At 44.1% G+C, this 15,178-nt stretch overlaps 1 protein-coding gene across 2 annotated transcripts; it reads left to right on the plus strand.

The window, feature by feature from the left end:
• Positions 1 to 4,652: 4,652 nt before the first annotated feature.
• On the plus strand, positions 4,653 to 14,894 carry LOC126927601 (6-phosphofructo-2-kinase/fructose-2,6-bisphosphatase-like). 2 transcript variants are annotated; one of them, XM_050743660.1, is made up of 4 exons: positions 4,653 to 4,740; positions 6,272 to 6,657; positions 7,145 to 7,414; positions 14,297 to 14,894. In XM_050743660.1, the coding sequence occupies exons 2-4, from the start codon at positions 6,511 to 6,513 to the stop codon at positions 14,723 to 14,725; spliced, it is 846 nt and encodes a 281-aa protein (XP_050599617.1). In that variant the 5' UTR covers positions 4,653 to 4,740; positions 6,272 to 6,510; the 3' UTR covers positions 14,726 to 14,894. The 2 variants fall into 2 exon arrangements, with proteins under 2 accessions (XP_050599617.1, XP_050599615.1); XM_050743658.1 differs by having other exon boundaries at positions 6,272 to 6,653.
• Positions 14,895 to 15,178: the final 284 nt, after the last annotated feature.

Genomic DNA, 15,178 nt, shown 5'->3' on the forward strand with positions numbered 1-15,178 from the left:
TTACCGATCAAGACGCCTACCCACTACCGACAATCGACGACATTCTATCACAATTAGGCAACGCCAAATTCTTCTCTGCTCTAGATTTATCTTCGGGATTCCATCAAATACCTATGGACCCCGACTCAAAGAAATATACAGCTTTTAGCACACCTCAGGGAAACTTTCACTATAATCGCATGCCATTCGGTTTAAAAAACGCCCCAGCCACCTTCCAACGCATGATGGATACCGCGTTACGAGAATTATTGAACAAATACTGCTTTGTATACATTGACGACATAATAATATTCGGTAGTACAATTCAACAACACAATGAAAACCTTGATATAGTATTGCAAAGATTAAAAGAGTTAGGACTAAAAATCCAACCCGACAAATGCGAGTTTCTAAAACCTGAATTAGAATACTTAGGACATGTCATAACACACGAGGGCATAAAGCCAAATCCTAAAAAGATCTCCGCAGTTAAAGACTTTAAGATTCCCAAAACACCAACAGACGTAAAGTCATTTCTCGGATTAGCTGGATACTACAGAAAATTCATTAAAAACTTTTCCAAACTCGCCAAACCATTAACAGATCTCACAAAGAAAGACAATCCTTTTAGATGGACAGAAACGCAACAGACAAGCTTTGACACACTAAAAGAAAAGCTATGCTCAGCCCCAGTCTTAGCATACCCAGACTACACGAAAACATTCACACTCACCACAGACGCTTCCAATGAAGGAATAGGCGCAATGTTATCACAAGACGGACATCCTTGTTGTTACATATCACGGACACTCAACCCCCCAGAGAAAAATTATTCTATCACAGAAAAGGAATTATTAGTTATCGTATGGGCAGTTAAGAGACTCAGGCAATACCTGTTAGGAAGACGATTCGTTATTCGAACCGATCACCAAGCACTCACTTGGCTCAAAAATTGCAAAGACCCTTCCTCGCGTTTGATTAGATGGAGACTTAAACTCGAAGAATACGAGTACGATATTCAGTATTGCAAAGGTAAAGAGAACACAGCAGCCGACGCACTTTCCAGAAAAATTTACCAAATTACCGACAAATCAGTCCCAGACACACCTGCAAACTCCGAAAATATTGTAGAACACTTTAACGCATGGTCAGAAGACGCGACACCCCCGAGACGACTTAAAATCACGCCAAACGATCACACCTTCTATCAATTGAATAGAGAAACATTAGGTCCATTCGACAAAGATACTTGGATTCGAAAAATTTTTGAACTAACGAAGAAACACAAGAAAATTGGGATAGGAGACAATAGTTTTACCGAAACCGAAAAAGCTAGGATCAAAGTAACACTCATGTTTATTAATGACCAAATTGAAGAAATAACTTTTGCATACGAACCAATACAAACCATAACTGACGAGCAAGCTCTAGACATTATACGCGAAAACCATAACGACATTAGTGGACACTTGGGTATTCAAAAGACATATAGTAAAATCAAAGACCAATTCAAAATCCCACGCCTCATGGAAAAGATAGAAGATTTTATAAAAAATTGCGAAGCTTGTCAACGACAAAAGCTAGTTAGAATCAGGAACAACCCGTAATTCCTCAGACACCAGTAGAGCCAAACGAAAAGATAGCCATGGATCTAATTGGTCCGATGCCTAAAACCACACGTGGAAATCAATACATTCTTTCGATTCACGATGACCTAACGAAATATCTCGTTCTAGTACCACTGAAAACACAACGAACCGAATCGATTATCGATGCACTACTACACCACTACATTTACATCTTCTCAGCACCCAAAACGATACTGACAGACCAGGGACAAAACTTTATTAGCGAACTAATGGAAAAATTCGAAGAAGCATTTAAAATCAAACATATAAAGACCACTAGTTTTCATCCTCAATCTAACGGATCCTTAGAACGAACACACGCCACAGTAAAAGACATGATTCGCACGAGCCTACACGATTCTAATAAAGAATGGGATCAGGTATTAGACTTTATTTGCCTAGGGTATAATACCGCGATACACGATGCAACTGGATTTTCACCCTTCGAACTAACATTTGGAAGAAAAGCCAACCTCCCGTCTTCCGTATCCCGAACTTCCAATTACACCTACGAAGAAATGTTTGCACTATGGCAAAAACAATTGCAAAAATATAGAATGATAGCGAAGAACACCCTTGAACAAAGTAGAAAGAGGTACATGAGAGATCAGACAAGAAAAATCATTAGAACCCAAACCTTATTTAAGGAAGGAGATCGTATACTCCTTCACAACGATCATAAGTCGGATAAATTGGACGACGAATGGTTAGGACCCTACGTTATTAAATCAGTCAAGACACCGTATTATGAGATTCTCCTTAGAGATCGAGTTAAGAAAATCCACGGTAACAGAATAAAACCTTATTTTTCAGGACGATCGCCCTTGCCGTCGGCTTTACCACCCTTAACGGATTAAAAATAACCCCTATTGACAATAACGGAATATTTCATGAGAAAATATCCAAAGCATATCTTTATAGCGAGCACATAAATGTTATTATAGGACTAGATATTAGTGCTGTATTGGAACAAGTAAGATATATCGAAAAGGGAGTAGCCGAAGTTAGGAATCACTGCGAGACACGAAAAGACTGTAGCATATTACCAGAAATACGCTCTTTACAAGCAAAACTAAATAACGTCAGAACACTTAGCATCGAATTACGATCCTTAGCTCACACTCATCCCAGAAGTAGACGAGGACTAGTAGACGCTATCGGATCTATTAGTAAAACTCTTTTTGGAACCCTAGCCGCGAACGATCTAGATATAATCAACAAAAATATAGACAAACTCTTTGAAGAAGGTAACAGCCTAAAAACCATAGTAGCCAACCAGACAGCTTTGATTAAACGAATTTTAAATAACGACGTCATCCAGCGACTGAAACAAGTAGACACAGGTGTAACAAACGAACTTAAAACGCTTAACAAAAACGAGATCACCTTAATAAAAGTCATAGCTCTAGAAAGCTCACTCTCTGACTTACATTTCCAAATCGACGAAATATTCAATTTAATCATCTTAGGAAAACAAGGAATAATAAGCCCACAGATTATTGATCCCGGGACTTTTATTAACAATTACGCCCAAGTACTAGGTAGCAAAACAGTAGGAAACGCTTTTATACCAAAGGAAGAGAATTTCCAAAATATTTTAGATATCTCAGAACTCACATTGTTTACTCGACAAAACAAAGTTTTCTTTGTAATTTCTGTACCAACAGTTATGGACATGGAATGGGATATAGAGCAAATATATCCCATACCATCTCTCACGAACAAAGTGTTTTTAGCACCTTTAGTAGTTCATCCGATATTTTTAACGTCAGGACTAAATTACATCAATGTCGATCAAAACTACTTGGATAAGCAATGCCGTTCTATATCTGACTTTTACATTTGCAAACAAACTCAGCCGATTCACGACCGTCGAGTGAAGCACGATTGTAACTCTGAAATCTTAAGCGCAGAAAACACTGTCAAATTCTGTAAGGTGGTAGTTTATAACATTGAAGATATAACTTTTATCCCATTAAATGCTGAGAATCATTTTATAGCTATACCAGAAAAACCAATAGATCTGAGCATTTTCGAAGAAAAGACACATCGAATTGTTAGACTAGAGAAACCATCTTTGTTACAAACTAATAAAACCGTAGACATATTGTACAAGAATAACCATATGAGAATCAGTGGTAGTAGCAAGGAAATTTCTTACGAGATTAAAATCAAAACAGTCAATGTAACTAATGATTCAGACTGGATTGTTTTACTAAATAAACTAGAGAAAACTCCAAAACTTATTAACGATAATTACGGATACAAAGACACTCTGGATGGAATCGAAGATCAAACGAATCAACTAACTTTTGCTCATAGAATCGATCAAGTTGAATCACGGGGAATATCTATATTACAAATTATAGGATATTTATCCATTGCTCTCATATGCTTATACTTTCTCAACAAAATAGGAATGCCGAAATTGTGTTTTCATTTATTCTGTTGTAAAATCAAGCGAAACACGACAAATAACAATCCACCAGCCAGCGCTCCGATGCCAATCAACCCGGCACCTATCAACATATTCACCCCGATTCTACCTGTGCCCAGCACCAGCAACGATTCACAAGTAACCTTCGACCTGGAAACACCTAAGGCAAAATTTCACCCATCTATCTTAAAGAGGAAAAGGAACTTCGAGGACTAAGTTCATTCTAAGGAGGGGGGAGTGTAACCCCAAACTCTTTTGCCCTGACGTCACCTTAGGCGACCACTTCTAAACATTCTCCAGACAGCCGATACTTGAACATTACGCATGGCGACCTTGGCGACAATGTATATTGCCGGAGTACCTGAGGGTTCATCTATGTCCTAACGGTCCTTCCACCGAATGTTCTAGAAGCGTAGCAACAGTCACGTACGCCTACAGGGTAGTGGGGATGATGAAGGATGAAAAACAAAAGAAGAAACAGATGTCATCGAAAGTAAGAAGATATTGTAAGAGCCTCAGTCTCGAACGGCCACGGCTAGAGTTCAGAAGTGTATAAACGAGGAAAAAATAAAGTTTTCTTCTTTCCTTTAAATTTCTTTCTTATTTTACGTGACAAACGCAGCGTTGAGAGCTCTGGCCCAACGAGACGCGATGCACGAGTGCGCTACATGGCTCGCAGGCGGAAATTCCGTAGCTGTAAGCATCAATTAGACGCGTGACAAACGTCTAGTAAAGATGTGAAATTGAATAGAATCTGGAGATAAATTCAGTATCGAAAGGAGAACGCGTGCCGTTGCATTCGATCGAAAATAATCGCAAAAGTTCAAGAGATTTCAGTATCGAATCGAGAACAACAACACACGCGATTGTATTTGATTGAAAATAATTGAAAATAGTTGAGAAAGATTCGGAATCAACACGAGAACGAGAATACGCTCGGTTATGCTTGATTGAGAGTAATCGAAAAAAGTTGAGAAAGATTCAATGTCGAAACGAATGCAAGCACGCGCGATTGCATTTGATCGAAAATAATAGAACAAAGTTAAGGAAGAATTTTAATCGTTGCGCATTTGAAGAATCCGACCGGAAGAAGAAACACGTGTTTTTTTTGTTATTATGTAACCGGAGCTGCAAGAATAGATTAGAATATTAAAACGGTCAAGGGTCGTATTTATACATAGATCGCGCTAACGGTGGACGACGCGATTAAACCGAGGCTAGTCAAGCCGGTCTACCTTTCTCCGACCGAACCGAATCTCGTCGTACGAGTTTTACCTTGCTTAATATTTTTAACAACATGTACCAACGTTCCACGATAGAAACCGCAATAGTTCATGGTGTTGAAAGTAGCTTAAGATCGGCTCGTTATTTTCTCGATATTATGCGCTTTAGAAATAGTCGAGAATTGAACAAATATGACACGAATTCAATATGAAGACTACAACGGTAAAACGTGTCTTCACGTTAAATTTTAAATTCTATGTGGAAACGTATCTTAGATATTATAGGAAACTAATTATTTAATTCTGAAATTAACGGTGCATTTTTCCTTCCAAATTATATCATATTGAAATATTCCTATTTATTCTAATTTATCGTATTCTTTTTATGTGGTCTTGATATATATGTTAACAATAAGAGAAACCAACATGTAAATTCATATATAAATTACTCGCCATAATTATTAGGACATCTACACGTTATAAGCATCGATTGGAACACTTTGACACTTTTCTTTACTAGATATTACTAGAAACGAAAGCACTCCATTCGTATTAAATATCAATATGTGCCCTAATATTTATGGCCGGCGGTGTTCTTAATTGAATAAAGCAATAATTAATTTTGACGAAGGGCCTGTAGCAACATGAAGACACTTTCAGTATTTAAATTGCATTTATCGGGAGAGAAAAACAAAAGTATAGGTTTCATATTCAAATGTGTTTAAATAATACAAATATTAGTTTAGATCATGAATTTATAGCACGTGTCAAAATATGATATAGTTTTGGTTAATTTTGACTTGCATTCTGCTGGTTTACACAAATTATTGGAAAGCTACCTCCGTGTTGCAGCAATCTCTCCAAATATACAATACAAAGAAAGACAACTGAAAATCGATATAGTCTAATGTCTATTTATATAAAATGCGTAGGAAGAAATATACTGAAATTTGAGTTTGCGAGTCGTCACAGTTAGTTGCATTTAAGAATTTTCCTGTTTGAAGATCCTGGACGCCACGTTGGTGATGCGAGCGCAGCGCGCCGAGGTCTTCGACTATTTTTCCGGGCAGCGGTTATCGCGTCCTCATTATCGAGTGCGTCTGCGACGATCCGGTTGTACTGGAGCGAAATTACAAGGAGATATTGCGGTACAGCGCTTACTATGTTGGCATGGATTCAATAACAGCCGAAGAAGATCTACGATTGAAGATAGCTCATTACATTCGATCTTACGAGCCAATGGATGAGAAGACGTATCCACGAATCCGTATCGACACCGGCAGCATGGATATCGAGTCCTGCAACGTGTCTGGCCATGTGGAGACAAATGTCCTTGGATATCTTGGAAGCGTCACTGTTGAGCCGCATACTCTTTATTTCTCTCGGGTTGGTAATCCATCAAATTTTACATTTGTCATCGTTTAATCCTCATCTCAAATGTTCTAATCCTAGAAGCTCAGCCTTAGCGTCTTTAGTCTTAATTATAAGAATTTTTCGACAAGTGATAATGATAACGATAATGAAGAAACGTGTTTGTTCTTAGATTACAAGCTGAGTCAAGGACAATTGAGCCAGGTCGTGGCGCTTGCAATTATTAAAAAGATTAACATACATAACTGAGCACTTCATTTAGCATGACGAGCCCTCAATTGTTTACACACAACATGTTTTAAAAGCATACGTATACGTATACGCATACGTAAAAACATACATATTGTATTTTTAAAATCTTGCTATCTTATCAGGGTTTGGTTCCAAAAGTAATTTCTTCTCGCCTGATCGTAATCTTATCATTGCTACGCCTCTCTTTTTGAACGTAATCAGAATATTCTACGATTTGATAAAACTAAAGCTCTCCCTCTCTCTTTTGATTACAGCACGGCGAAAGCGAGTACAAGGTATTGGGTAAGGTTGGTGGTGACGCAGTTTTAAGCGCACGTGGCGAGAGATATGCACAGGCGTTGGCCACCAAGTTCAACGCTATGCGTATTCCCGACCTGCGCGTGCTAACTAGTCGCCTTCGAAGGACTATCGCGACTGCTCGTGGCGTGGAAGCGCCCCAAGAACACGTGACAGCACTCAACGAACTCCACGCCGGTATCTGTGAGGAGCTGTCTTATGAAGAGATGCAGGAGCATTATCCGCAGGTAATTTCAGATCAAACGCGTCTTCCTCCTCGAAATTTCGTCACTGCTTGCATTGAATTACGTTTCAAGTGTTGTTGACCTCGGGGTCTCGATGATGGCGGCAAGCAGAACGGACACGTGCACGACGCTCCGTAGGCATAACCGAAATATCTGGGTAAATTAAAGAACTCGGGCGGAAAGTGCACGAAAGTGAAGTTTCTAGTGCTCCGGAATGAGTGGGAATACAAGAAATAAGGGAGCTCGCTGGTATGAAAGCGAGAGAAACGATTGAAAGTGCTGTGTGTGGAAAGTGAGGTTAGGGGCAGAGCGAAGGCCATCTTGGGTCGCGAGACCGAAGCGCCACCGGGCGGGCTACCTGGGTAACCAAGGAGCGGGAGAGCGCCCCCGTGGAGGGCCAGTCAAAACTCCCCGCGTCGAACAGTGATAGGGACACTGCGAGTTTAAGTATCCGGTCATCAGACAGACGACTGGCGACCTTACGACGACATCGGCAAGTATTTAGGACACGAATCGCATACACGCGGAAGGATACACCTCAAAAATACATATATATATATGTATATTAAAATCATAAACACAATATGGACAAGTACTACAAGGTAAGTAAACTTACGGCTCAGGGGGTTTCGGAGCTTCCAGGCCCCGTCGGGGATTCGAGTAGCGTCCCAGGCTCGACCCGACGGTCACCCAACGACTGGACGAACGGCGAGGGGAAGGTCGATCCCAGGGCCTCCCCTCGTTCGGTAAACACGACCGGGGACCAAGAAACGCCCGCAGATGTCACAGAGGGAAAGATGTGCAAAAAAAGCACAAGAAGATACCTCGAATTTGATGAAGACATCGCGGGATTCATCGAGGATGTCGAGATGCCAATGCAGGCACTCAAGGATAAGACACCACCCACCGTAAAGGCGACCCGATTCGCAAAGGAAAAAATCCCGAAAGGTGACAAGATCACCAGATATTTGAGAAAGTCCCCAGTGGAGGGGAGGGCGGGCAAGACAACGAGAAGCCTGGCCAGAAGCCAGCCGATGGCAACGAAGGACGAAGCGGCCAGCACCTCGGAGCTGGACACACCGGCGGAAATGTCGGACAGCGGCAGCGAAGCGGCGGCGCCAAGGGAAAGTCTCAGGAGGAAGGCCATGGCGAACAGAGCAACGGCCGAGACCGAAAGCAATGACGAGGACAGTATCGTCATCAAAATGAGCGAATGGAAGACGATGACGGAAATCATCACAGAAGTCTTCCGCGAAATCCAATACATAGGTAGCAGACTCTACCTCATGAGCAAAAAGGATACCGACATCAAGGAAAGGAGGGACGCTATCAGTAAAAAAGCGTCCAAGCTCCACTCGATGTTGGACGAGATGAGGCTCAAGAGGAACGCTAGGACAGTCACGGCCACCTGGATGACCACCCCTCCGGGGAGGAGTGAGGAGAAGGAAGGAAAAAGGAAGGAGAGATCGCCCGTCGAGGGGAAGGGCGACACCAAGAGAAAGAGACCAACGACCATGGAGGCCTCCTACGCAGGAGCCTGTGCCGGCAACAGCTCGGCAAAAGCGACTACTGACTACACGGACAGCGATGTAAAGGATGACTGGATCCCTGTCCGCGGAAGGAGAGGAAAAAGAACGGACACCCCGACGGTGGTCAGTAAGGCGAACGCAGGAAGGGCGGCATTGGACAAGCCAAAGAGGCCGGAGGGACCGAAGAGGATTCGTAACAGACCCGAAGCCATCCTCGTCAAAGTAGGGCAAGACAAGGAGTGGATCCAGGCCTACAAAGACCTGATGGGGGCAAAGGAGACCCTAAAAGAGAGCTGTGGAATTAGGAGGACCAGAACAGGTGACATTCTAATCGAGCTGAAAGCAGGTAGCAACGCCAAAAAGACCGCGGCGGATATGAACACGGCGCTAAGAGGCAAGGTGAGAGCGCTACCAATGCGCGACAAGACCTCCGTAGAGATCAGGGATATAGACCCGCTCGTAGGCAAGGAAGAACTAGCCAGGGTGATAGGAATGCATCTGGGCATAAGCGACATCACTGAGGTCGAAGTAAAGACCCTAAAAATGGCGCCGTGGGGCACCCAATCGGCAATAGTGACGATGCCGAAAGCCTACCTGGCCAAAGAGGGGGCGAGCCGAAAGATCAGAACCGGCTTGACGATAGCCTTGATAAAGGCACTACCCAATGTGGTAAAGTGCTACAGATGTCACATGTTCGGTCATATCGCGAACAAATGCACGGCGATAAGCCCTGGAAAGGAGATTTGCAGGAAGTGCGGAGCCAAAGACCACACGATAGCTGCCTGCGCCAACGCACCCTGCTGCTCCATCTGCAGCAAGGAGAAAGGTGTGAAATTTGACCACGTAACCGGATCCCTGGCTTGTCCAGAGTATAGAAGGCGGTTGAAAGCGAATAAATGAGGATACTGCAGATAAACCTCAACAGATGCAAGCTGACGCAGGACATGATGCACCAATGCGCGATCGAACTTAGGCCGGATATAATAATAATTTCCGAGCCGAACAGGCAGCTACCGCACTGGTATAATGACACCAAAGGAGACGCCTCGATATGGGTCACACTCCTCAACGGCAAACTGCCCGATGAAACAACAGAGGTCAAGAGCGACGGGATAGTGGGCGTCCGCGTCGGCGACGTCTTCTGCTTCAGCGGATACTGTTCGCCCAACATAAATAGGCTAGCATACTCCGAGTACATAGACACGCTGTCGACTATGACGAAGAGCGCTGCTAGAAGACACGACAAGGTCGTCGTGGCCGGAGACTTCAACGCAAAGTCAACCTGTTGGGGAGGATCGACCACAGACAAGAGAGGGAGAGTCTTAATGGAGGCACTAAGCAGCCACCGGGTGTTTCCACTGAGGCTCAAGGAAAAGTATACCTTCTTCATGAACGGGAAGACGAGCTTCCCTGACATAATAAGCGTATCCAATAAGGTCAGCGAGATACACGCCGGAAGCGCGGTCTTGGACAAATACTCGGCCTCGGACCATCTGTACGTGCTCCACAGGTTTAAGGCGAGGAAGACCCGAACCGTATCGAAGTTCTACAGGTACGTGACCAAGGACATATCGCCGGAGGAGTTCCTGAGCAGATTCGACGACACTCAACGCGGCTATCGGAGAGGATGGGGCCGAGCCCCTGCAAAAGAGCATCGAAGGTACGTGCGAAGGGATGCTAAGGAAGTCGAACAGGGCGGCGACCCGCAAGTACGCGAACTACTGGTGGAACCCGATGATCGCGGAACTGAGAGCGCAGGCGCACAAAGCGCTCAGGAGGGTGACGAGAGAAAGGAAGAAGAACGCCGGCAACACCGAGCCCCTCGTCAACGCCTACAAGGAGATCCGAAGGCAATTAAAAAAGGAGATCGCCCGCAGCAAAAAAACAGCCTGGGCAGAATACTGCAAGATACTGGAGAGCGACCCTTGGGGCAAACCCTATCGCACGGTCATGAAGATATGTAAAAGCAAGGGACCAACCAACGACATGCCGATCGACATGGTGAAGGCAGTCTTACAGAGGCTATTCACCTTGGGACACGGACCCCCCCATTATGAGGGCCGCGAAAAGGCAGAGACCGAAGAAGAAGGAGATATTAGCCTCAGCGTCGCCATCGGAAAAGGCGATGTCGTCGATGCCGCCGGAAGAATGAACACCAAGAAGGCTGCAGGAGTCGATGGCGTGCCGGGCGAGATCGCGAAGCTGGTAGCGAGTCGCAGGAGCGAACTCGTGACAAGGGCGTTCAACGGCATCACTGAAACAGGAAGGATCCCAGTCTGCTGGAAGACGGCCAGAGTAATACTGCTAAGGAAACCGGGTAAGGATCCCAGTCTCCCTAACGCGTACCGGCCGATAAGCATACTCCCAACCATGAGCAAGATCTGGGAAAAATGCTTTAAGAAGATCATCGAGAGATGCATCGGAATGGACCCGTTCCATCGGAGGCAATATGGCTTCAGAAAGAAGAGGAGTACGGTAGACGCCATCACGCAGGTGATGAAGTTTGCCAACATCTGCAGACAGAAGAAGGTAGTATGCCTGATGATCACCCTAGATATTAGCAATGCCTTCAATTCGCTCAGCTGGAAGAGCATATACGAGGAATTTGACAAGAGGAAGCTGCCATGGAAGGTCAAAAGGCTAATCGGCAGTTACCTATCCGGAAGGAGGATCATCGTGAGCAACCAGCACGGCACGGTGGAGCACGAGGTGGCGGCGGGAGTCCCGCAGGGATCCATCCTCGGACCATTCCTGTGGAACTTGGTATACGACCGGTTGCTCGAGAGACTCGACAACATGCCTATGGTCAGAGCAACCGCCTTCGCGGATGATCTGGCCATCACATGCTCCGTCGGGAGGAACGAAGAGGCCTCCGCCAAGGTCAACACGATGCTAAGGATCGCCAACGACTGGTGCACGAGTGTCGGGCTCACCCTGGCGAGAGAAAAGACGGAGGTCATGTTCATCACAAGCTTGCGAGTGCCGAGAGTGATGAAACTCAGGTTGGGCTCCTCGGACATCGAAACGGTCGATCGCATCAGGTATCTCGGAGTCGTCATTGACTCCAGTCGGAGGTTCGGTGCGCATATCGAGATGGCGTGTAACAGAGCCGACAAGTTAATAGGAGCACTTAGGGGAATTCTACCCAACATCAACGGGCCGCCCAGCTTGGCTCGGAGGCTCTACTACAATGTGTGGGAGTCCATCGTAACTTACGGAGCACCGGTGTGGGCTAGAGCAGCGAATACCGATAAGAACAGGAAAAAGCTGAAACGTGCACAACGAACGGCCCTGTGCATAACAACGACGGCACATCGTACCGTCTCCCACGCGGCACTTTGCGTGTTGACCGGGAATCTCCCGATTTACATAAAGATAAAGATGCTCGGAGAGACCTACGAGAGGAACAAGATCCACGGGCCCAGGAGTGGCACGGATGACGACTGCAAGCTGAAGGAGGAACTGGAGGCGATTCGCAAGAAGGCCCAAGAGGACTGGCAGAAGGAGTGGAACAACTACAAAAAAGAAAATATCACAAAGAAGCTAATACCGAGTGCGCTGTTATTTACCAAAAAGAAGATGGACATCGATCACCACACCATGCAGCTGCTAACCGGGCATGGGAGCTTCGGTGTCTATAGGAAAAGGATTGGCAGGGACAGCGACAGCAACTGTCTCGACTGTGGAGACCCGAACGACGATGCAGAGCACGCCCTCTTCGCGTGCCCGAAGTGGACGGACAGAAGGATCGAGCTGGAGAACGCTCTGGGCGGGAAGATAGACGTGGGCAATCTGATCGCCACGGTGACCGCCAAGGACGAGAGCTGGAATAAATTTAGGCAATTCTGCAAGACCGTCATGTGTCACAGGAGGGTGACAGCGAGGGCCTGGGAAGAAGCAAGGAGGAGAACGAGCGAAACAACAACTACGCGGAGCAATGAGGGCAAGGACATGAAACAACGAAAAACCGCAGAAGGAGACCAGCCCAGTATTCTGAACTGGCTGAGAGGACGACATGAGCAGTAACGGCCCGAAGAAGTAGATACTACGGGGCACGAAAGGACAACCCTGATGACTGCCGACAGGTTTTACCGGGGTTGTCTGCCCCCCAAGCGGAGGAAGAAGGAGGAGGGGTTTTTAGTGGGTATGGCAACGACATCCGACCGACTCCCACATAACCCAGTGATGCGGGTCACTGGGCATGCGTAATAGCATTTTCCCCTCCCCACGCAAAAAAAAAAAAAAGTGTTGTTGACCAAAGGCTTATTCAGACACGGCCAGTAGATTAGTGAAATAGCGAATGAAGATAATTTATACTTTTAAGGATGATTCATCGAAAAATGTGTAAATTCGGTTTCACTTACTACTTGCCTAATCTTCTGGCTGTATTTAAACGAGCCTTCAATCGGTTGAATTTATCAGTCCCTAGCTCTAAGAGCTTTAATTTATTTGTGTAGTAAATGGTAGATAGCTGTAACAGTTATCATTGTAGGTTATAGGGTATAACGGTATAAGCTTTTAGGGTATATAGGATATAAGCTTTTTGAATTAATCTAATCGTATCAGTATTATGTTAGAAACATTGTACTATAATTGACACATTTAAGATTAGTATTTGATCAAAATTTTCCCAGTGATCGATTAGTTAATGTAGTTATAATTTGTATTTCAATAAGTTTGGGATCCTAGATATGGAATATTTATTATCTACTAGGTTTGTCAATTTAATTCTCTAAGCGAACAACTTTCAATCGTATCTTGGAAAATGAATAATAACATAAATCTTCACGGATGACTCAAGCATTGAATACTTGGCCACTGGGGAAAAGTATCGAGTGACTTAACGTCTACGTTAACAGTCTGTAACTGATTAAAATTCAGTTGTATGCAAATTTATCCACTTACATCCACGAAATATTTGCTTGACTAATGAGAATGAGCGTTGAAGTTCAAAGAAATATTCCCAGTCAAGTACATAGCACATAGACGATAATCACAATGTTTCACGTTGCTAGATCGAACTCAATCAGTCTGATTAATTTGGGCGAAGTATTAGAACATGGATAAATGAATATTATAATTACAATACGAAGTTGATGTGTACTTATTAACCGTGTATTATAACGAAACTTAAATCATACCATGATTTGAATATTATATCGCAGGTCTGCTTTATTAAAGTTTATGTTTAAAATTAGCCATTGTTCCCTGACTTTGCATAAGCTAGGTTTTAATGCTTTGGGGACCTCGATGTACGAACCATTCTATGACTTAGGCAAAAGTCTATATACTTTAGTATATAGTACATAGATAGCGTATATACCTTCTACATCTCTAAATCAATGCTTTTGCGTAGGAATTTGCATGGCGCGATCAAGATAAGCTGCGCTATCGTTATCCATGGGGAGAAAGCTACATCGACGCCATGCACCGCGTGGAACCGGTTATTGCTGAATTACAGAGATCCAACAACATCTTGGTCGTGTCTCATCAAGCTATTCTGCGCTGCATCATTGGCTTTTTCACAGATAAAAAACCGGAAGAGGTGCCTTACGCTTTGGTGCCACTGCATACCATCATCCGAGTCAGCAGCCAGGGTTACAATTACAAGGCGGACTTCTTCAAGTTACCCATCGAGTGCGTAAACACGACTCGCGTGAAGCCGAATAATTGTAGCGCGGACAGAACCGCGAACGATGCTCTGCTCACAGTCCCAGCACATTTCGACATACCGGATCCTTGGCGAAATCTTGGCAGCGGACCCACTCTCGTACAACAACACTGAGAAACCGCTCGGAGATCCACGATCACGTCGAAAATTCGATGTCTGTTTGTTTGTAACCCCTGGAGCTTTCAGCAGTGATGTCTTCTTGGAATATTTTTGCTTTTGAATTCAGGCAGGGGATGAAGATTTGAAATATCATGCAAGTATGGATTGAATATATTTTTAGTATATAATTTATGTATAAGTTTTATGTATATTTTATGTATAAGTAGATCGCTTTAAGGTATCTTTAAGAAATACAGATTCGATGAGACGGAAGATGATGATATCGGAGTCAATTCAGAATATATTTTTCGATAAATGGATTGGATAGATCGCGTGAAAGAAACGACATGTAAAATCAAATAATCGTTATCGATACTGGAAATTTATTTCTGAAATTTTCATTTTCTCATGAATCCCGAGAAACTTAGGTCGTTTCAACTTTGACTTGTTTATCGTCGAGTTCCGTTA

The sequence above is a fragment of the Bombus affinis genome, unplaced genomic scaffold (assembly GCF_024516045.1).
Source record: "Bombus affinis isolate iyBomAffi1 unplaced genomic scaffold, iyBomAffi1.2 ctg00000166.1, whole genome shotgun sequence".
NCBI classification, from domain to species: Eukaryota; Metazoa; Arthropoda; class Insecta; order Hymenoptera; family Apidae; genus Bombus; species Bombus affinis.